At 54.4% G+C, this 23,727-nt stretch overlaps 1 protein-coding gene across 1 annotated transcript in view; it reads right to left on the bottom strand.

Annotated features, from left to right (window-relative positions):
- IGSF9B (immunoglobulin superfamily member 9B) overlaps positions 1–23,727 on the bottom strand; it is a 70,014-nt gene that overhangs the window by 22,753 nt on the left and 23,534 nt on the right. The window contains exons 4-15 of the mRNA XM_029075414.2: positions 20,456–20,607; positions 19,878–19,995; positions 17,857–17,998; positions 17,279–17,424; positions 13,902–14,044; positions 13,214–13,354; positions 12,067–12,183; positions 9,760–9,910; positions 8,216–8,327; positions 4,638–4,813; positions 3,518–3,744; positions 2,766–2,850 (exon numbers count right to left, since the gene is read on the bottom strand). Coding sequence (XP_028931247.1) covers positions 2,766–2,850; positions 3,518–3,744; positions 4,638–4,813; positions 8,216–8,327; positions 9,760–9,910; positions 12,067–12,183; positions 13,214–13,354; positions 13,902–14,044; positions 17,279–17,424; positions 17,857–17,998; positions 19,878–19,995; positions 20,456–20,607 — 1,710 coding nt within the window. The remainder of the gene's footprint in view (positions 1–2,765; positions 2,851–3,517; positions 3,745–4,637; positions 4,814–8,215; positions 8,328–9,759; positions 9,911–12,066; positions 12,184–13,213; positions 13,355–13,901; positions 14,045–17,278; positions 17,425–17,856; positions 17,999–19,877; positions 19,996–20,455; positions 20,608–23,727) is intronic.

The raw sequence follows: 23,727 nt of genomic DNA, 5'->3' as shown, positions 1-23,727 counted from the left end.
TAAGGTGAGTGCCACACAATTGTCAGAAGCACTCAAATTGGAAAGCAGGACCAACTTGGGAAGCCTCGGCTTCCTGACCAGGGCTAGCCTGATGGAGGGGCTTTGGGAGCTGCAACTCAGAGCCTCGAGGCAAAGGGGGCCCTGAAAAACTGTACAGACTCAGAAAAATGAACGTACACATCTAGAGGGTATGATTTCATTTGAGGAAAGAACAAATCTTTTTTACTAGCATGTCTTGTTAAAGCAATGTCCAGGAGATGCAAGAGGAACTAGTATAACAGCTAAAGTAAGAAGTAGATTATTTTAAATTAAAATTGTTCTCCACATTTTAAGACTGAAATGTAACCACAGAATGGCTTTATGGTCATTAAAAGGCGAGTTTAGTACCGCATTAATAGGCTCGATGCCAGAATTGCGTCATTTGGTTTCAAATGAGGAAAAAGACTGGTTTTCAGGGACCCAATGAAATCTAACAGCCCCAAGCCCTCAGGGGAAGTTAATCCAGGCCTGACCCTGATGTTTCTGCCAATCCCACTGACAGAGGGCCTGCTTGGGGGTAACACTGAAAGACAGAGGGAAGATGTTATGGAGGTTCCTGCATGGCTATAGCCAAAGCAGTCGCAGGATTCTCACCCTTGTAGTAATAACAATAATTGTGGCATTTAAGTGCTTACTATGTGCAAAGCACTATCAAAGTCCTGGGGTAGATACAATATAAGCAGACTGGATACAGTTCCTGCCCCACATAGGGCTCACAGCCTATGGGAGAGGGAAGATGGGTATTTTATCCCCATTTTATAGTTGAGGTAAATGAGGCACTGAGAAGCAAAGTGACTTGCCCCAGGTCACACAGCAGGCAAGTGGAGGAGCCAGGATTACAACCCAGGTTCTCTGATTCCCAAACTTGTGCTCTATCCACTGGGCCATGCTGTTGCTTAACAACCGCAGAAAAAACAATCCAGGATATGGAAACAAGTTCCCCCTTTATAAATCCAACCCCGACCCCAGAAATAACCTAATGGACTAATTACTGCTAATTGGCCCCAGTAATAGGACTCTGCCTGTCTCAGAGACCGAGGGACAGGAGTCAGCATCTGTTGGAGCCCGGTCACTAGACTCCTACTGCTTCTTTCAGCCCCCCACAACCAGCCGTCGTTCTTCCCTATCATCTAACCCTGCCTGCCTCGGGATCCCAGTGACAATCCTCCACCTTCCTTTCTTTCCCAGGAAACCATCCATCCTCTTGCCTCAGGAGCCCAGCAATAAGCCAACTTCTCAAGGAGCCCAGGGTTGTTGCCTTCCTTGGATGGGGGACCCTCCCATATCCTCCCCAACTCATCAGTTCCAGAGCTGGGTTTCACGCCCCGGCAGGACTGTACAGGGATTGGCGGGGGGGGCAGGTGTTGTGGGGGGAGAAGCGGGGAACCACCTCCTGGATTGCCTCTGTACCTAGAAAAAAGACCCAAATCTCTCCAGGGAAGACTTCACTGATCCCCAGAATGTGCCCAACTCTGGCCATGAAGCCTGGGTCGAATAAAAGGTGAAATTGGGATTTGCAAGTAACATCAGTGTCAGCCTGAGTTTAACATGGAGGTGATTATCACATCCTTGCAATTGTGATTTCCATAGGCTGTGCGGTATCAACGTGTTTGGCCTTGATTAGAGATCTGACTCTCTGTTAGCTATGTGTCCCTTCCCTTCCTGCCCCCAAGGTCAGCGTCACATACAGCTCTACCCTCCTATTTAGTGATGGATTTCTGATTCACAACTTCAGGGTAAAGAGGAGCTGGTATCTCCCTAAAGAGTTTCTCCCTCCCTCTAGTACTGTGAACCCCATGGGGGACAAGGACTGTGCCTGATCTGCTTATACTGCATTAATCTCTGAGACCTCACTCAGCCATAAAAATGCACTAGGGTCTCTCCTCCAGAGTCTCTGGGCTTTTTCTCGCCAGTTTTTCAGGTCTATGGCCAAAGAGGCATGGGGAGAAACTGCATCGGCTGGAGGAGAACCTGGGCAATGGTAAATGGGCTGGGGAGCTGAGACCAATGGACCTGAAGGAAGTAGATGGCTAAGGCCAGGCCTTAACTTTCAAGGGAGGATTATTCTAAAGAAAACATTCTCTTGGAAAAGCTGTTCTCCATCTTCACCAAAGAAAGAACTGAGATATATGTCAATCGCAGCAGATAAGATTTAGGTTCTCCCCCACCGCACCGCGCCCACCCCGGCATGAGGGACTTCCCACATCACAACAGATAGTGGACTACCAGGGAGGCTATGGGCTCTTCTTTCTGGGCCTCTTTAAAGTAATCATGGAGCCCCACAGTGATCTGGCCTAGGCTACAGTTTCCTTCTACCAAAGAATTGACATTCTAAGGATCCTGTGATCTGATTCTGATTTCAATTCAGCTCCCAGATCCTTCCTTAAAATAATAATTGGTACGCGCATTTACCGAGGGCTTACTAGGTGGTAGATGCTGGGGGATCAGTTGGGACACAGTCTCTGTCACACCTGGGCTGATGAACTGCCTAGCTCCATTTTACGGATAGGGAACTGAGGCCCAGAGAGGTTAAAGAGTTTGCCCAAGGTCACCCAGCAGGCCAGAGGCAGAGCTGGCACTAGAACCCAGGACCCCTAACTCTCCCTCCTGTGCTCTTTTCAGTAGGCCCCACCATTTCTGTATAGGAAGCTCCAGCCAGCGGAGTCTCCGGTTGAATCCTGGTCCCCCGGCCCCCGGGCGCCTGCTTTGGGGAGAGCCACACCCACCTGTGCTGGACACCCCGGCGATGTTGCTGGGTTCGCTGACCAGGTCCTGCATGACCGCCAGAACACGGAACTCGTACCAGGTATCCTGCAGCCGGGGAGACCGCAACAGCCCTGGTCAGCCATCCGCCTGAGCCTAAGGCTGACCACATGGCGCCAGAGCTGAGATGGAGGAGTCAGAGAGACTACAGATGGAAGTCTAGGGCTGACCAGAGCGACTCACGTGCCTACCTCAGGGAGAGGGCGACTCCAATAAGGTGGGAGTGGAGCTGGGGACCTGAAGGGCTTTTTTACCTTCCAAACAGTCCCCATTAATGAGCCAGATGTGTCACCCTATGTCTCCCACCCCAAGAATCAAAGGGACTGTGATTGAGCCCCTTCAGAGGGCAGGCCCTATGGAGATAGATGGCAAGGTGATCTGGCTAGACTTGAATGAATCATCAGGCCTCAGGTGAGCATGTGGGCAGGAGCAGGAAATAGCTGAATGCAGTGGAGTTGAAAGGCCTTTGCCTTTCACCCTCAGTTGGGTTGGTCCAATCTGACCACTTCTACTCCCTTGGCATTCCTCAATCCCTGACATCCTGGGCTGAACCCACCCCCTTTCTCTGAATATGAGGAAGAGGGACCATTTTCTGACCAGCAAACAATAGAGAGATCTATCGCTCTGTGTTAGGCACAGCCAGGCCACTGTCACTGGGGGAGAGGAGAGGTCATCTGAAACCAGCAGAGTCTACCTTGACCTCACAACCCCTGACCTGAGACAGGTCCTTAGCAAAGAAGTCGCTGTCAGTCCCCAAGATGGCATCGTCCAGGATCTCCCAGTGTTCCCCGATCCGGAACTCCATGATGTAACGGTCGATAGGAAAACTGTGATTGGCCGGCGGAAGCCACGCCAACAGGACACCCTGCTGGGTGCGGTTGGCTGTGAGGCACCTCGGTGGGGTAACCAGCACCAGGGGTTCTGGAGTTGTGATCGGGAATGCTGTGAGGAGGTGAGGAGAGAAAAGGTGGTCAGCTGGGATCCTGGAGAGGGGATGCCCTCATCTCAGAGAATGGTGCCCACCCCCCAAAGCACTGTCCCCTTATCCCTATGGCTGTCAGTCTGCCACTTCCCCAGAACCCACCCTTGGGGAGCCAGGGGCCAGTGGGGGGTGGGAGGAGGAGGAACTCCAGAGAAAGGCCACAAGGATCAGCCTTTGGCTGCAGAGTCTCTCCTAGGACATGGTGACACCAGGAAGATTTGATTGTCTTCTGACACTGTTGACCTTGTGAGCTGGAGTTGTTCATGGGAAAGGATGATTCTGGGAGGAAACTTGTAAACCTCCTTGCCCATCCACTCACTGCAGGGAGTTGGGGAGTCACATCTGTCCATCCCCTCCTGCCACCGGAGGGTGGGGCACCCCGGCCAGGACAGTGGGGTTGGCGGGGTAGGGAGGGTGCCTACTGATGAGGAAAAATCTCCAGAAGTGGTGGGAAGGTCTCCCTCCACCCCACATCTGCAGGGGTTCATCAGTCAGTTAGTGGAGATGAACCCTTCTGGCATCCCCCTCCAGACAGGGAGGCGGCTGCAGGGGACTCCAGTGAGGTGAGATGGGCCATTATTCTCCCCGAAGGTCCCTGGAAACCTTACCACCCAGACTTTACACCGAGTTGGACAGGAGATGGTGGCCAGAAGGGAGGACAGAGGGCTGGATACAGGGAATGAGCCCCGGGAGCTTGAGCCAACTTCCCTGCAAGCCCAGGCTAGAGGAGAGTTGGTGCCAGGACTCACTGACCTCTGGGTCTCAGTCACCCCTGATCCACAAAAGGTCAGTTCTCTGGGAGCTACTGGGCTGGTGGGGGCTCTGACCAGGCCCACCCCTTCCCCTCCCTTACCTAGTGTATTCACAGTGACCACTTCACTGAAAGAGCTGGTGCCCAGCTTGTTCTGGGCCAGGACGCTGAACTGATACGCCGTCTCTGGTTCCAGTGTGTCCACCAGCAGCCAGCTGGGTCCGGAGGGCACGGGCAGTGACAGCCAATCATGGGGTCCAAACTGTGCCCTCTTCAGCCTGGCCAGAGAGGAGTGGGTAGGATGGCATCACATCCCAGGATGGGGCCCTGGCCCCAGGTTGTTACAATGCTACTCTCATGGGAAGAGTTTTCCATCAAGGTCTCCTTGAGGAGGCAGGGCCCCGAATCCCCCAAAGGCCTGCGACAAGGAGGCCAGGAAGCAGGGGACTGGGGGACAAGGGGTCAGAGGACCAGGGGGCCAGAGGATAGGGGCTAGAGACAAGGGGGAACAGAGGAGTAGTGAACAATCCTCCGGGGAAGACCAATGGCCCATCAGAAGAGAGAGCCAGGAACTGTTTCCCCCCTTCTCCTAACCCTCTGTCCATGGGGAGGGAGCAGTTCCCCCCATCTCACAAGAAGAAGACACTCCAGCCCTCCTTACCTGGCTGAGAAAGAAGCAGAGTTTAGGGCAGGGGCCAGAACCCAAGCATCCTGGCTCCTGCTCTGTCCACCTGGCCACCCCTTGCCAGGAACAGAACTGAAGCCCAAGTAGGGAGTGGCAGAGGAAGGCATAGAGCCAAACAGGGTGCCAACCACGGATGAGAATGGACAGCTTGCAGAATCCACGGACGGAATCAAAAGCGGCCACTCTGCCCATCACTCTCCCTGTTCTGTGGCTGGATCGAGCTTTCCCCCTACCTCCCCTGCCCACCCTGCAGGATGTTGCCTAAGTTATTCGAGCTTAGGAACGACAGGTAGGATGCAGACAAGAACAGGGAAGAGGGCGATCTGGGTCCTCCCGGCCCCCTTTAGCCTTCCCTAGACACTGTGCGGCGGGGGACGTTGCGGGGGCCCCATCCGGCTAAATGTATGGGGAGATTCAGAAGGATTTGGATCCATTCGCGGATGAAGGGTCCACAACGGGCTACCTAAGGGAAAAGCTGGAGGTGGTCCAGGGGGGCAGCCACAGCACCGGTGGGTCCGCCCAGGACCTTTCCACCACTGCGGGCCGGTGAGGAGAGGATGGTATTGCAATGTTCTGGAGCCTCCGCGGCCTGCCTGGCGCTGAGGTGCAGGGGGGCAGTGTGGCCGCAGGGGGACGCCGTTGGGCCGCCGAATGGAAACAATGGGCTGCACACACCCCCGCCCCCACCCCCGGGGCCCGCGCTGGGTGGTCCCGAGCTCGGGGCTGCAGGATCCCCGGGCCAGCACGGAGGGGGGAAGCGGGGGCGGGGGGATCGGGGAGGGAAAAGCTCCTGCCCACCTCTCTGAGCTGGGCAATGGGGCCCTGGCCAAAGCCGAGCAGGCCCGGAGGAAAGGCTGGGGTGAAGGGAAGCATCCCAGCCTTCGAGCAGAGTGCAAAGCGATGGGGTCACCCCGAGGGCGCGGGGAGCTGGCCAGCACCGGCCTCCTGCAGAGAGGGAGGCTCAACCAACGCTCCCTTCAATACTCCCCGAATCCCGATTCCTCCACCACGTCCCTGATGCCCCCGCTGGCCCTCTGGGCTCTTCGGGCAGACTAGCGGCTCCGGGAAGGGGGAAGGGGAAGGGAGGCGGCGGCTGGCAGTGCCCGGCCAAGCAGGAGGCCCCAGAGCAGCCGCGGCTGGGCCTCCGGGGCGCCCACAGGCCCGGCCCCTGGCCTCCGCTGGACCGGCCGGGCCCCCCGACCCCAGCTCCCCTCCTCCTCCCCAACCCCCCTTCCCGGCCCTGCCTGGGCTCCCGGAGAGATGGCGGCACAGGCGAGGAGGAAGCGGCCGGGAGCCCCTGCTAAAGGTAAGGCGTGCCTGAGGAGGAGGGAGGAGGGAGCAGGGAGGGGAGGGAGGAGGGGGGCCGTGTCCTCAGGCTCAAGGACACGTTCCATCACGCGGCGGTGGCAGCAGGCTCCATGCTCAGAGTGGGGGCGGCGGGGGAGGGGGAAGCAGGGAGAGGGGCTGGGGAAGGGGGGGGGGGGGGGCCTCTGCTCCTATTCTCCTCCCCTTCCCATTTCCTCACTTCCCTGACAGCCCGCTTCCCCGGTGGCTGAGAGCCCAGCCTCCAGACCTTACACAGTTGGGCCACCAAGGCTAACAGCCACCTTCCAGGGACCTAATTTTGGGGAAATAGGGAACCCAAGACTCAGAAACCTGGGCAGGAAGACAAAGGCCGCGGCCAAGGTAGAGGAGGTCCCCCTTTCCTGGGGCAGGGGGTTGCCAGGAATAGGGTAGACAACCAACAGGAGAGGGAGTCAGAACACCTCTCCAGGTTTTCTGGGGGTTTGTGGAGAGCCTGGCAACTTGCGGAGAAGGAAAGGGGAAAGGCAGGCCTGGGGACTCTTCTGGGAGATCCTGTTAGGAGACTGGGGTCAGAGGAAGAGGGGAGCTGAATCCTCCCTTTCCTTCTCAGTTAGCCACTGGGATGCTGTAGCCTCTTTCCCCATGATCACCTGGGCCCACGACTTCCTGGAGCAATTTGGAGAAGGTCCTCAGGACTTAAGGTGCCCAGGGTGAGAGATAGGGGAGATATCCAAGAGAAGTAGGATTGGGACCAGCCTTCTTCCTGCCCCAGGTTGGCCTCTCCCCTTGGGCACAGGCATGGGCCGGGCAGTCCCAGGCACGATGCTGGACTCTGGCCAGTGTGGGGCAGAGGGAGGGCTGGAGGCAGGCCTGGCCTGGGCCAATAGGGTTCCTGGGCTTGAAATGGGCCAGGTGGTCTCCGATCCAGGAGCCCGGCAGGACCGCAGACCGGGCCAGGTTTTCCTGCGGCCCAGGACAGATGACCAGGTCTTGGTCTTGGACCGCATCATCTGGCCTGAGGGCGGTGGGAGGGGGAGGCCCAGAGAGTGGTCCGGGGGCCAGGCAGAGAAGTGGGGAGGGGAGGGTCGGGGAGTAAAGACCATGCGGGGCTCTCCAGGACCAGAGCTGGTGGACAGCTCCGTCGTCAAGCATCCTTACCTCACCCCACTTTGGTGCCAGCACCCCTCTCCCTCCCTGCTGCCCCCCATTCTTCCTCCCCCTCCCTTCCCACTCCCTCCCCCGCCTTCTCCAGACCTTTCTGGAGGGCCAAGATACTGGTCTGCTGGCAGTGCGGGGCCGAAAGAGAGAGGATGAGGCACAAAGTGGGCAGGGAAGAGAGAGGGGCCAGAGAACAGGGAAATGAAAGGGAAGCGCAGGTCAATCAGAAGAGGCGGTTCCAAAGAAGTCTGTGGACCATCATGGGAAATCAGTCCCGAGCTCCCCAGATTGCCTAAGGGCCACCAAGCCCAGGCTCACTGCCTGCAGAGCCCCAGACCCACAGTCACCTTCACTCCCACCCTGGCCGGTATGATCCGGATGGACACTTCCCCTGGGGCACTCCCCAGCCCAGCCCTTCCCACTCCAGACCGGCCCAACCCCGATCCCATCCTCCCACCCAGAGCACTGCCTGAGGTAAGAAGGGAAAAGAAGCAGAGCAAAGCATGCTGGGAGGACTCACAGAGGGCCGTACCAAACTGAGAATGTCTGCTCATATCCGCCGTCATAGCCAGGCTCCCAGGACACGTTGGCCGTTGTCATGGAGACCAGGACCCGGACACTGCCGGGCGCGTGGGGACTTGTGCCTAAGGGTCACAAGAGATCTCCAGCTGTCGGACAGGGCTGGGCAGGCGGAAGTCCTCGCCTCTGCCCCCACACTTCCCACTCCCTGGCTATGTCTCCCACCAATGCATGAGCCCAGGCAGCTCACACCATGGAAGGAGGGGTGGGAGCTACGACAGGCAGCTGCCAATGGCAGCTCTTCCTAGCAGGAGATGCCTTGATGGTTTGGAATGTCGTTGGAAACTGGAATGGGGAGAGAGAAGCCCAAGGCCTCAGCACGTGGTTTCCAAATGGAAAGGCTTCAGCACTAGCCCAAAAACCCCAAGAGGAGCCCTCAGCTCGGGCTGGGTTCATGGCCCATAATGGTTCTCCATGGAAGGAAAAGCTTCTTTCTTCACCCAATGAGGGGTCAGTGTCCCAGTTCTTTCCCTGCAAAAATCTGGCAGTTGGAAAACTCAGGAGGCTCAAGAGTGGTTTGGATGAGTCCCTAACATGCTACTAGAGAGAAAGCTAGGGGTGAAAAGGGGAAAGACAGAGTGGTGGGAGACTCATTCCTACCCATGAGTCTGTATGTCCAGGCCGTGGCCTCCTCCCCAGATCCACCAACCGTTCAGGGATACTGTCCAGGACAGAAGCCTGGGACAGACAGATGGACCACCAGGCACAACACTGATCAAGGACCTTGGTCTGTGGTCGAAGAGTCTGAGGCAGTGCTGCTGACTGGGGAATGTCTTTCTTGGATTTGGTGGCCTGGGCCAGGTACTCATGCTTGCCCCACAGTAAATACAGGCCTTTGTGTTCTTGCTGGGCAAGTCAGACCCTCTAGGGCTCATGCTCCCACCCCTCTCTCCTGCCCCTCCACCTTGAAAACGCACCAGACTGAGCTCACCCTGCCACATTTCTCTCTCCCACTGCCTGTGTTTCCTCCACCCAATTTTTCTCAATCTTTTCTCCATCCCTCCAGGCTTCTACCTGCCACTGTCTCCCACTGATTGTGACCACCGCCACAAACGATTTTTCTCTGCCTGGGCCCTACTACAGTGCTCCCTCCTACAATCCCCAGGCCTCTGCATGGGTCCCACCTTTGATGCCTCCCAATAATCCCCAGCCCCCTGCTCGGACCCCATGAGAATACCCCTCCCCAACAATCCCTGGACCCCTACCCAGGTGCCCCCTTAGTACCCCTCTACACAAACCCCAGCTCCCCGCCAGGGTCCCACCATGGTGCCCCCCAAAATCTTCAGGAACTCCCGTAGTGTCCCCCAACAATCCCCAGCTCCCTGCCAGGGTTCCACCATGGTGTCCCCCGACAATCTGCAGGGCCCCATCATGGTGCCTCCCTACAAGCCCCAGCCCCCTGCCAAGATCCCACCACGGTGCCACTCCCAAATCCCCAGCCCCCTACCAAGACCCCATCATGGTGTCATCCCCAAATCCCCGGCCATGGTGCCCTACCGATGACAGTGAGGTGGGTGCCGGCAGTGATGCTGGTAACCACGTTTGTGGCCACGCACTCCCATTCGCCATGATCGTCCTTGCTGAGCGCACGGAACTGGAGGCTGCCGCTGGGCAGGGTATTGTGCTTGCTTCTGCTAGGCTTCCCTACCTTAGGCAAACAAGGGGGCGAGGAGGAGGAGGAGAGGAGGAGAAGTAGGGCAAGGAGGGGAAGGAAGGGGAAGACAAGGAAGAAGAGGAGAGGACAGGGAGGACGAGGGGCAGGAGGAGAACAGGTCCAGGGGGGAGCAGGATAGGGCAGGGAAGGAAGGAGAAGCCACCAACATCTCAAGTACTCATGCCTGTCTCTGTACAATATGTGCTGCCCTTGATATCTTTATTTTGTAAGTATAGTTATGCCAACTCTTAATTACCTGTAAATGGATCATGCACCATGTGGATTATCTGCATTTTTTTTAAACTCTCACCTCTGGTGAGCCCGCCTTCCCTCTGACCTTTTCCCAGCCACCAGCCTTCACAGACCTTTTAGCGACTCATTCTTGGAACAACTGCCCAGGGCTTTTGTTTCCCACCCCTCTGTCAGGACCTTGAGCCGCCCCTCCTCCATCCCCTCCTCTCCACACCTTGGAGTGGCTCCACACGGCAGCCTCTGATTTCTGCGATCCACTCCATTCCTCCCCTCCCCTAGCTGTGTCTGGGTATATCAACCAATGGCATTCATTGAGCACTTACTGTGTGCAGAGCATTTAAGTGTCCGGGAGAGTACAGTATATTTCCTGTCCACATTGAGCTGACAGTCTAGAAGAGTAAGCACTCAATAAATACAATTGACTGAAGCCCTTGAGGGCGAGTCTCACACCTGAATCTCCATCTCAGTTCCGCTCACTGGCTCCCCCTCTGCCTCTCACCCTCGTACTGTGGTCAGCCCCTAAGGGTCTGTTCCCGGATCTCCCTCCCCTCTCCCTCCACACCCACTCTCTCAGGGAGCTCCTCCACCAACTTGGCCTCAGCTACCAACTCTATGGGGATGACTTCCAACTCCAACTCTCTAGCCCATATCCCTCTTCTGAACTGCATTCCGGCATCTCCACTTGCCTCCTGGACATCACCACATAGAAGGACTGCCAACTCCTCTAACTCCACATATCCAAAAGGAATTCCTCATGTTTCTGCTTAAACACACTCCATCTCCTCTTAACTTCCCACATTTCAGTCAAAAATACAGCACCATTCTCCCTGACCCAGAAGCCCACAACCTTGGTGTCATCCTCAGCTCCTGCCCATCACATATTCAATCTATGGCTAAATCTTCTGGGTGCTTTCCAACCCAACATCTCCTTGATCAGCCCTTTCCTCTCGGCCCCAGTGATTACCACCCTTGTACAAGTTCTGGTCATAACGTGTGCTATTGTACCAGCCTTCTCAATGGCCTTCCTGACTCCAGCCTCTGTCTGCTCCACTCTGAACTACAAGCTGTTGCCCAACTCATCTTCATGAAGCATCACTCGGCCCACATCTCTCCTTCCCTCCACCGACCCATTTTCGACTCTCCCTCCACCAACCCCTCGCTTATGCTGTTTCTCCAGCTTGGAATTCCCTCCTTCCCCAAATCCATCATACAGCCCTCCTGAAAACCCACCTCCTTCCACAAGTTGTTCCCAACTAGTTCCCTGGCATATAAAGCCATAATCCAACCCTATCACTTATGAACTTGTTGCAACCATCCTCAGCACTCATGTACATATGTTTATTTAAAAGTACATTCCACTGTTTATCATGAACTCTTATTAGTCAATATTTTTGTGCTTATCTCGCCTGTTAGAATGTAAACTCTTTGTGGGCAGAGAAAGCGACACTTCTGGGCTTTGGTTTTCCCAAGGGCTTAGTACAGCCCACAGCACTTAGTGGGCACTCAATAAATACTAACAAAACTACTACTGATCTTTCTCAAAAACTCCCCACCACACCCAACACTGGGTGCTGCACACAGTGGATGCTTGATAATGACTCCTGTCTAAGTGATTAGCGGCCACTCTGGAAGAATCCTATCCCAAGCAGAAGATACCCAGAGCTACAAGCCAGGAAATTCTGCTCCCCAGCCCACCCCACCACCCCTTCCCTCCACCATCCCCAGCTGTGCCAATCCGACCACCATTCCCCGTCTCCCAGGCTGCATGCCCTTGACCTCCCATTTCGACCCTGGGCTGGAATCACTTGTAAGCCGGTGGACCCTTCCATCCAGGCCCTCCCTCTGAGAGGCATTCCCCGAAACTGCCCGGCCTCCTGCTGGTCTGAGCCTGTGGGTACCTTTCTCCAGGTGATGACGGGGAAGGGGTCTCCTGCAGCGGCACAGGGGATAAGAATCTCCCTGCCAGCTTCCTGCCTGTACTCCCAGCCTGGTAGCACCGTGAAATAGGGTGGGTCCTGCAGGAAGAAAGAGGAGTCCAGGCCTGTTTTGGTCTGGGGTTCCTTTTCCCAGAGGGTCCCACATCCTTTCCGATGCCCGGGACCAGCTGCCCTCTGCCTACCCTTTCAGACCCCAAACCCAATCTCCCCACGAGCACCCTGGCTGTCCTAGATGGCAGTCTTGCAAATTAGCCCCAGCCCACTGACCCGGGGCCTGCAAAAGGCCAGCCATGGGAAAGAAAAGAGTTCAATAAAAATTTCAAACTGACTTTAGTAAGAGAGGAGAGAGAAGGCAAAATGTTTGCAAGCTGGTGGAACTGCGGAATACATATATAAACATCACTGACTGAGACAGTCTTACAAATAACTTTATGTTTGCCTCCCCCACTACAGTGTAAACTTCCCATGGTCAGGGAACATATTATTTTGTTATTGTGAACTTCCCAACTTCCTAATGCAGTATACTGCACCAAATGGGCATTTATTAAATGCTGCTATTATGAATATTACTGCTATTACTACTATTAACTACAAATTGGAAAAGAGACAAAGACAGAGGCACAGAGATTCATGCACAGAAGGACACAGAGATTGATCCCAAAACGAACACAGAGAAATGGCAAACAAATGGAATTCATTCACTCTCACAAGAAGCTGTTCAGTTGAGAACACAAGGAAGTTCAAGAGGGGTTTGGGTCCATTTACAGACAGGAGTTCCTTGACGGGTTACTAGAGGAAGGGTTGGAATGTTGGTTGAGGGGTAGAGAAGAGAGTTGCAGTATTGGATGGTCCATCCCTAACCATGAGGATGGCTGTCCAGGAGAGCAACCATCACATGGTTCCTCCAAGCGAACTGGTGCCCATATTGGAGATGGAATCGTGGGCTGGGTGGACCACTGGTTATGGTCTTATGCTCTTATTAAAGACATACGCATACAGACACACACCCACACAAACACAGAGAAACACACAGGCATAGGGTTACAATGACATAAAGACACTCAGAAGTGTGCACAGACCAACACACAAGTCCCCCATGGCCCTTTACCTTCAGGACCAGCCGGGCGGGGGCGGACTGGCCCATGGTCCCCAAGGTGTTGTAAGGCACACAGGTATAAGTGCCGAGAGCTTCCTCCGTGGCCTCCTCGATGCGGATGGAGCCATCCTCCATCAGGGTCCAACCCAAGTACTGGGGAAGCAGTGGGGGTGGAGGGTTGAGGAGATAATCCATGATGCGGCAGGCCGTCTTTGTTACCGTCCCCTTGTCTCACCCAGTCAGGGCACAAAACCCTTCAGACACAAAGTCATCCCCAGACTGGGACCCCACACCAGATCTTCTCCCCACCTCTTCAGGCTCCTGTCGTATCATCTGGTGCCTCCACTCCCTGCCCAGACTGGGTCCAGACTAGCTCTGAGCTTCCAGATGAGTCCCACAGTCTGGTCTGCCCCAGACACTGCCTACCTCACCCTAGCGACCCCTTCAGAAGGCCTGGCCCTCAGGAAGGAGGGAGTAAAACCAATGAAGAGGGAGAGAGATCTCCCTAGAGGGTCAGAGGTGGGGCATCCCAGGCCCCCTAGTGAGGGAAGCCAAGATTTGGAAACTTCCCTGGTGAGATGTGAACCAGGTCTCCGCGTCCCAACGGCCCAAGCGCTCGGCCAGCAGGCCCATCTCCACTCGCAACCTTGCCTCTTCCCTTCCTGCCACCCTCCACCCTTCCCGGGGTGCCATGTCTCACCTTTTCAATCTGCAGGGGGCGGCCATCTTTGTTCCACTTGACCAGGGTAGCAGGCGGCTCTGCGTCCACTGGGCAGCGGATGTAGCCGTGGATGCCCACCGGCACGTAGATGATGGGTGGCATGTTGAGGACGCGGGCCGGGTCTGCCAGAGAGAGGAGAGCTGGGACACCTAAAGCCCTGAGCGGGTCCTGGGCACCCCTGCACCCCACCCTCAGCACCAGCCAGTGCTATACTCCATCCTCAGGGATTCGGCAGGGATGAGCAGAGGAAGCTGCAGTCTGCTCACACCACCGCCCCGCCACCCCATGGATTTCTATCCCCCGTCCTGCAACACCCACTTGCCCACACCCTCCCCGCAACCCACTTCTCTTCTCCTTTCTCCATTGCCTCAGCCAACCCCCTCTTAAGCACTTGACCAGCTCCAACCCTCAGTCCCGATGTCCACACAAGTCCAGCAAGGGTGCCAAATGGGGAGCTGCCAAATGAGGAGCTGTCCTTATCCCCAATCGCTCTATGCCTCAGTTTATCTTCTTCTGCCATAAGACAATAGAGACATTTCTAAGCCTGTCAGCCAAAGGCAAGCAGGAGGAGAGAGCAGGGTCTACAGGATAGAATCCTGTCTGCTGGGCACAGTTTAATCCTCAGGTGCTGTGTGATGTCAGATGACTCACATCCCCTCTCTGGACCTTCTAAAATATAAAATGGGCAGGATGAATGAAAGCTTTTTGAAATGCTTTGAGCTCCATAGGCAGCTTCACTCTATAAATACCAGGGTAATGAGCTACAGAGAGCTAAGCTCTCTCTTTTTACATTTATAGTGTTTTTTCTCCAAGGTCCTCAAAGGGGTTATAAATGGGAAATACTCTCAATTCTGTTTTTTAGAGAATATAAAAGTCTTTGTATCTCCTTGGTATAAACCACACACCCCGGGTTCTCTTTGAAGACAGGAAGGGGAAAAGAGGGGAAGGGGGGCAACGCGGGGGGGGGCGGGGAGAGAGATCCGAGATGTTGCTCCATGTTGAGCAATGCAAGGATAGGAACAGGCTGACTCCATCTTTGCTGTTCAATTCCATCCAGTCCTCCCAGTCTCCCCACCGCTGGCTGGCCTGGGGGTTCTGGAGTGACCAAGCTCTGCTAGGGATGCCAGCAGTGACTAGGGAAAATTGTCTCTAAAATGATGCTACCCCTAACTTCCATATCACCCCCTGAAAGGAGGGGGTGGGTCTCCTCCATCAGAAGCAGCTGAACGCAGAGCTGCCAACCAGTGACATGTCACACTTTCCACCAACTCCCACAAGGTAACGTTGCTTTTCCTCTTGAAAACTTCCTGGAGAGGATCTGCGGTTCCAGGGGCCAATGGGTTTCTGGACCACACCCCAGTCCTCCCTGCCTCAATGATGATAATTGTGATATTCATTGAGCCTTTATTATGTGCCAAGCACTGTACTGAATGCAGGGATAAATTCAAGCTAATCAGGTCCAGTCCCACACAGGGCTCGCGGTCTAAGGTGTAGGGAGAACGGGTGCTGAACACCCATTTTAAAGAAGAGGAAATGGAGGTTCTGAGAAGTTAAATGACTTCCCCAAGGTCACACAGTAGGCAAGTGGTCGAGCCGGCATCAGAACCTGGCTTCTCTCACTCTGAATCTCAGGCCCAGGCTCTTTCCACTAGGACACATTGCTTCTCTCAGCTTCCAGGCCCCACCTTGCTTTCCCCTGCTTCCCAAGAAACCCACTGCATGTCCTTGGGCGAGTCCCTCAACCTCTCTGGGGTGAATGGGGATAATAGCCTCAGCCTCTCCCTGCCTCATGGGGATGGCGCATGAGGCCAGCCGAGATGGCAGATAGAAAAAATGCTTTGGGGAAATAAAAGACTGCACTCTCCATCTGAGGTACCGCTTTTCTCCTAACAACTTCCAGGTTTCATTTCTAACTCCATGGTCCCCCTGAGTCTCTGAGAGAGCCCAGCTTTCCAAGACCAGAGCCATTCTCTGCACCAAAACGAGAATGACAGAGCAAGCCTGCCACTGGTGGCAACACAGGAAGCCTTTTGTTGCCTGAGTGATGGGAACATCCTCGAGTCTAAAGGAAAGAATTAATCCATGTTAGTCATCTTTCTCCTTGCTTTCAGCATTGCCTTGGCTGCCAGAGGGAAGAAGAGGCAGGAAGGCGCTCAAGTCTTGAGATGATCAAATTGAATTATTGTAATCAGACTGGAATCCTGGATCATTCTTAGTTGGGGAGGGGAAGATGGGGAAGCTTGGATTTTAAAAACGCCAAGAGCTAGAGGACCTAGGGGCTTCCGTCATCAGCTTTAAGGCACTCAATCAACTCTCTCCCTCCTACCTAACCTCGCTGATTTCCTATTACAACCCATCCTGTGCACTTCATTCCTCTTACACCAACCTACCTGGATCTTATCTACGCTGCCAGTGACCCCTTGCCCACGTTCTCCCTCGGATCTGGAACTCCCTACCCCCTTCACCCTCCTTACCTTCCAAATACTCCTAAAATCACATTTCCCCCAAGAGGCCTTCCCAGACTAAACCTTTTATTTCCCCTATCTACCCGCCCCCTGCCTGGGTCGACTATGCACGTGGCTGTGGACCCCTTGAGCACTCTGATACTCACCCCAGGCCCGCAATAATCATGTAAATATTATTATACTCTACTATTTCACCTATCTGTAATCAATTTTAATTTCTGTCTGCCCTGTACAATGTAAACTCCTCACGGGCAAGGATGGCAACCACCAATTCTGTTATGTTGGCACACAGTAAGCGCTCAGTAAATACCACTGATTGATTGATTGATCAGCCCAGAGGTTGCTACCTTCCCCTCTTGCCCGAGCCCCCAGGCAGAGCTACCACTGGAGCCAGGTGGGCTGCCGCAGGAGGAGGAGAGAAAAGAGAGGGGTGGGAAGGGAAGGAGAATTGTGGTAGGGGTATTAATCCTCAGTTCAATCAACAGATCCACAGAAGGCAGGATTGCAGCAGCTTTAGGTCCCGGCCCTTCCCTCCCAAAGCCTCTTGGTTCAGTTTCCCCAAAGGCCCCATGAAGCGGAGGTACCTGCCAGGGCTTGTGGAGCTGGTACTCCGGGCACTCTCCCAGAACCCGACAATTGGGCTGTCCCTGCAGGCTCAGACTCAGTCGCTGGCCAGGGAGGGTATCAGAGAGATGCCCTTTTCTCCCCCCTCAGACCTCACCCCACTCCCAATGTTACCCTCAGCAACCTGTCATAGCTGTACCCTCTGATATCCCTTTTCAAGACCCACCATGCCATTTGGCCTGAGACCTGCATGGTCCCAGCTTTGACCTCCTCACCTCAAAGGGTCCAGGCCACTCAACTCTCCCTCTGGCCCTTTCCCCAACTCACATTGCACAGTCAGGTATGCGGAGGCTGATGGGGAGCGGCCCAGGCTATTACTCGGGACACAGGTATATTTCCCAGCATCCTCTGGTTTGACTCGGAAGATGATCAAGGTCCCATCGATCAGGATCCGCACCCGCAGCTTCAGGTCACTGAGATGGAGGGAAGGGTGAGAGTGGGATGGAAAGAGGGAAGAGTAAGGGACAGAGGACAAAGTGTGGGGCCTCCATGGGGCCCAGAGCAGGGCTTCAGATCCGTGAAGAATCCTCCCTAGGGCCAGGTTCACGTATTAGCGGGTGAAGCCATGCCCGGACCTATTGCAAAGGCTTCTCTGACACCCCAGCCCTGCACCCTGTAACCTCGACATCCCTGCCCTCCCACATGGCCCAGCGGCAGACACTGCCCATCTTCTGAATGGAGCCCACACGGAACCGCTAGGAGTTCGTGCCCGAGCCCTGGAGGGGGGGTGGGGAGGAGGACGAGGGACTGGGCATTTTCTAACCAGGGCAGAATTGAGACCCTCTGTTGACCCCCAGGGCCCGGGGCCAGGGGCCCGGAGGCCAGGAGAGGCCTAAGCCGCTTACTTCTGGAAGTAGACATTCTCATCCTGCCAGTACCAGGTGTAGGTCAGGTTGCCCGGATACGCCTCGGCTCGGCAGGTGAGCAGGGCATCCTGGGATATGTTGACGGTGATGTTCTCAGGAGGGGAAACAATGAAGGGGGGCCCTGGGGGAGTCGAGGACACAAACAGTTACCTCAGCCATGGAATGGGAGGAGGAGACCGTGGTCTGGAACCAGGGCAGGGAGCCAATAGTGGTTCCTCGGGCTCAGACCCCAGCCAGCCCTCCTGCACTGGGACCACCTGAACACCCTGGGCAGAGGAGAGGAGAGGGGTGGGCTGGGGGGCCCTGGGCCCCCTTCACGGTCACAGCCAGTTCCGGCCCAATGCATTTTCCCTCGTTGTTCAAGGGGCCTTGGCAGCAACAGCCATCCAGATGGCAAGCTGACCAGCAGGACCACCTCCCCATTGTTGCCCACCAGTCTCACAGGAGCACTGTGATTGCCAAGGGAAAAGATGCTTTGGAGACCTGAGAAACGATGATTGTGATTCTCATCGTTGGCTCTCCGACGATCTACGCCGGCTCCGAATCTGTCCAGAAGAGACCCCGTCCCCACTGTACGCCCTCTCTGACTCTGCCCCCAGAGTACTCCCTCTGGCCCCTGCTTTCGTTCCGTCCCATCTACTCCCTTCCCCACAGTCTAGGGCCTTGTCCCTTTAAGGCCGGAGTTTGGCTGCCAGGCTGGCAGAGGAACCCTGATCCCCACCTAGCGGGCAGCAAAGGTGGAAGGGTGAGAAGCACAAGGAGTAGAGAGATGAGCACGGGGAGGACTATGCCAGTCCCTGACCTTCCTCCACTGACCAGGTCCCTCCTCCCCACCAACTCTTCTTCCCCTTCCCAGGCTAAAAGGACTGTGAGGAGCAGAGTTCCAGCACACTGCACTCTCTCTCTGGCCCCAGAACTGGGAATCAGGAGACCTGAGTTCTACTCCCAGCTTTGCCACTTGCCTGCTGATGACCATGGCCAAGTCACTTAGCTCCTCTGTGCCTCAGTTTCCTCATCTATAAATTGGGGATAAGCCATCTATCTGCTCTTCCTCCCTCTTAGACTGAGCCCCATTTGGGAAGGGAACTGTGTCTAGTCTGATTAAATGATTATCTTGCATCTAAACCAATTTCTTAGCACAGTCGCATGACACATAGTCAACACTTTTTAAATGCACAATTATCTAAAGAAACTGTTCTAAATTCCAAGTCCCAACCTTGGATCTGCTCCTGAAACACTGAGGGTCTGAGGGAGACCCCATCCATTCCTCTGCCCTTCTCTGACCCAGGTGACCCCCAGAGAGGCCCAGTGCCTCTGGCTGGGCCCAATCTGCCCAATGCCCGCAGGCCCCAGCCAGACCAGAGAAAGCCCTGGATCTCCACCCTGATTCTGCAGCCCTGAATCCTGCCAGCTGTTCTGCCTTAATGTTATTTAAACGTCTGGGGTTTGGATCTAATTTCCGGCTTTACTTATTGATGCCAGCACTAATGGACGGGCAGAGGGAGTGCACTCCTCTCTTGGGGAAGGCAGCCTCTGACAGAAAGACAGACAGACAGACAGGCAGGCAGGCAGGCAGGCTGGCAGACAGGCAGAAAGACATAAGGAGGGGCTGGGTGCAGACTCTTCAGCTCCTCCCGGAAACACTCAAGCCCTCGTCCAGCCACACTACCCAGGTCCAGACACCCTTCCTCCCTCTCTGCCCAGGGACTGAGAGCACGACAACAGAGTGTCTCAGCGGAGGCCAATCGGGGGCCGGTCTGGGATGGCCAGCCCAACTCAGTGCCCGGTTGATCCAACACCAGGCAGCCCAGACCCGCCCTGACCTGACTCCAGGAGCCTCCTAGGCTGCCCAGCCCAGGAAGCTGTCGTCCCTGCTGGTCTACAGAAACCCAACTGGGGCAGGGATGGAGGGGTCCTTGTTGATGGGAGCAGCCCAGGCCAGCCTGCCCACCTCCACATCCCTGCCAGTGGAAGGAGGAAGCTGAGCACCCAGGCGTCACCTTGGACAAGCAGGTGGGTGGTGTGGACTGCCTCTCCCTGGATGCTGTAGGCCCGGCAGGTGTAGGCGCCCCTGTCATCCCGGCTTACAGATGTTACCGTCAGGCTCCCGTCGCTCACCTGGGAATGGAGAACAGACTGCCCTGAGTGCCGAGTGCCCAGCGAGGGGAGCTGGAAAGAAGGGGCTGGGGCTCCCCCAGGCACCACCATGACCTCGGCCCTGAGATGGGCCTTGGTCCACCTGGCAGATGAGGAGTCCTGGGCCAACCCCCAGAGGAGTGGTCCCTCCAGAGGAAGGGGAGGGAAGGCGGGAGAAAGCGAAGCAGGGAGGGAGGCCCAGAAAGGCATCCCCATGCTCCTCATCCTCCTTCCACAGAGGACTGGACTGTGAACTAGTTTTCAAACTCCACATTTCCCTAAAGCATTTTTCTGTCTGGCTCCTTGCAACCTAAGGCTGTGTCCATCCCCTTCCAACATCCCCTGCCCCTGCCCTCCCAGAGCCCCCTCCCACATCCAGGAGTAGGACTGAGACACGGGGACTGGGGAGGGGTTCCAGCTGGGGGTGGGGTCACCTGCTCACCTGGTATTTCCCACTGGCCCCAAGGAGTGCTCCTTCCTTGAGCCACGTGACAATTGGCTTGGGGTTCCCGAAGGCTGTACAGGTCAGGGTGATGCTGCTGCCCTCCTTGGCCTCGACGTATTGGGGGGGTGTTTCTGTGAAGGTGGGGGGCGCTGCAGGGAGAAGCAAAGGAGCAGTTGATCTAGCCAAGTTGGTGGTGCCCTAGGGCCTTTGACGCATCTGGAGCAAAGGCTTATGGGACACATCCTACAAAGCACACACCCTCTAGGACACAGCACATCATCCCGGGGTCAGTCGTCTATCCCTCAGGGCCCAAGACAACGGTGGAGTCCCCCACCGGGATGGACCCATAAGCCTCAGTCTGGCCACCAAGACTTTGAAACTGATAACTTGGCTGAGGGAAGCCATCAGCACACTGGTAGTTTGTACAGTGCCCCTCATATTCTCTCATTCCTGCCAGTCATGTGCCCGCTGAGGCAAGATGCAACAAGCAAGAAGATGAGCAGAGGTACAGCGCAGTGCAGCGTGCTCACAAGAATTATCCATACGAAACCCATTTACGCTCCACCCAGAACATAGACGGGGCACCCAACATATAGATATGGCACCTAGAAAACACAAAACACAGCACATGCAAAACCCAGCACACTGCACCTAACACATCCAAAACATGGCACACAGCACACCCAAACATGGCACATAGGCCACCAAAACATGGCACATGGCACACCCAACCATGGCACCCAGCACACACAAAACATAGTATATAGCAAACCCAAAGCACAGCACACAGATATGGCACACAGGACACAAAGCATGGTATACAGCACCCACAAAACACAACACATAGCACACCCAACACACACACACAAAAAAAACATAGCACACAGCATATAGACATGATGTACAGTACACATATCACATGTCCAACCTATCCTCCAGTGTATACATTGGAGCATACACTCACCCAAACCCACACACTCACTCTGCTCCTAGCCAAATCTTTCCCAGAGATAGCCCCCAACTCCTAGGGGTGCCAACAAGCCTCTCACCCACCACAGCTGCTGGGCAAAGGTGCCCAATGCCCATCTGGTCAGCAGTCCACCTCCCACTTCAGTTGGCACCACCAAACCCAACTCTGCCCCAAATCCATGACCCAGTCCTCCCCGGCCCCCTCCCCTGGCTCCTTCTAAACTCCCCTTCATTATATGTGTTGTTGGCCTCTGAGTTGTGATTAAAGTGCTATCCTGCTTTGATATTCATTCATTCATTCGATCGTATTTATTGAGTGCTTACTGGGTGCAGAGCACTGTACTAAACGCTTCTATTCATCTTTAGGGTGGCTCATTCTCATTTAATGGAGCAGCCTGAGAAGATAATCCAGTCAATAGCAAAAACTGGGGTAGTTGAGAGTGGATCCCCTGGGAGGGGAATCCCTTGGAAACCCAGGGCCTCAGGGAGCTCTCTGGACTGAGGGCTACCTGGAATCATGGGAACAGACCCAGTGCCCCCAGGGTAATCAGTCAGAACTCCACAGTAATGCTCACCAAATCAGTCCTACCTAAGGGTCCCTAAAGACCATCATTTGATTGTCCATTGGAAAAAAGATTGACTCTGGTGGTCACCCATCCCTGTTCTCTAACTGTAACCCTAACCCTAACTCTTATTCTAAACCTAACTATAACCTTAACCCTTGTCCTAATCCTAACTATAACCCTAACTCTAATCCTAACCTAAACTTTAACCCTAACTCTAACCAACGCTGACCCTAACCCTATGTCCTAACCCAAACAAGGACCCCAGCCCTCAGTCTAGTCTGAAGCAGCTTCTAGGAGAAGCAGCATGGCTCAGTGGAAAGAATCCGGGCTTTGGAGTCAGAGGTCATGGGTTCAAATCCCAGATCTGCCACTTGTCAGCTGTGTGACTGTGGGCAAGTCACTTCACTTCTCTGGGCCTCAGTTACCTTATCTGTAAAATGGGGATTAAGACTGTGAGCCCCACGTGGGACAACCTGATTCCCCTGTGTCTACCCCAGCGCTTAGAACAGTGCTCGGCACAAGTAAGCGCTTAACAAATACCAACATTATAACTACATCTACAACCCAAACCCTAACATTAATCTTGCTGAGGGTCTTCAGCAGCTGAGGCCGTTGGCAGGTTGAGCTCTTCATCATCCCCTTCCCTTTCCCTTCTTTATTCTCCATCCTCAACACTATGTTGGAGAGAACAGTGTGGAGTTTGTCCCTTAGCCGCCGGCCAACCACACTGACAGAGCCTAAATGGCTTTCCTTGGAGACAGATCCATAAGGCCCTATGACTTGGGACTGAAATCTCAAAAGCTGCATCCAAGGTCTTCTCCTCTCTGGTCTCTCTGGGTTCTCTGGGATCCTTGGAACCGTGGAGCTATTTGCTCCACTCTCAATCTCCCTGCCCCAACCACAGATGTGTGTTGTGTGTGCACACGTGTGCACACAAACACACACACATAGAAAAATCCTATCAGCCCATCTTTCAAAAGAGCCCCAAGTCACTTCCAGCAACCTCCTGACCCCTGTAGGGTCAGGACAATAAGCCCTCTCCACCCCTCCCATTGTCAACAAACCACACCATCTGTTATTCCGGTGGCATGCTTAAAAAAAGAATACATTAAATTAGGTTCTAATTGACTAATTAATTACTAATTACACAATTACTTTATTATTTAGGTGCTAATCAGCAAAGTCCTTTGAGCAATTTCGAGTTTTCAGAAAATAATGGTTTGACTCTGTTATTTACTGAATTAGGTCCTTCTTAGCCTGATGTATTTCAGGACTTAATTCTTTTTTACAATTGTCCCATAATTAATAGTCCAGGTTGGTAATAAGCTGGCCTCTTTGGTAGTTAAAATAAGACTGGAGTTTTTCTGGGGAATTTTATGAGAGAAATAAATGGATTTGGTTCCTACCAGGTGTTTTTCAAAAGAAGTTATCTAAGGAGAGAATGACAATTTGGAATTGAAATCTTTTTTTCTACTGGCCTTTCATTTTAGAAACATTATTTCTATCAACCAACACCTATTATTAAATGATCTGGGTCTTTCTAGGGAAGTAATGGAACATCAGCACTTTCCAATCACACTTAGAGAGCTGCCTAGAAGGGACAATTTATCCATCCCCCTGCGTCCACAAAAACCTATACCTACTCATCCTCAGCCAGTTGGGCATCCATTCTGTTCTTAAAGACTTCTAGGTCATGAAGTGAATGACCCCGCCCCCAGTCTTGTGTCTAGTCCT

This window comes from Ornithorhynchus anatinus, chromosome 11 (assembly GCF_004115215.2).
Source record: "Ornithorhynchus anatinus isolate Pmale09 chromosome 11, mOrnAna1.pri.v4, whole genome shotgun sequence".
NCBI lineage: Eukaryota > Metazoa > Chordata > Mammalia > Monotremata > Ornithorhynchidae > Ornithorhynchus > Ornithorhynchus anatinus.
Note: the sequence above shows the minus strand (reverse complement) of the source record. Positions and strands in the feature narration are given on the sequence as shown.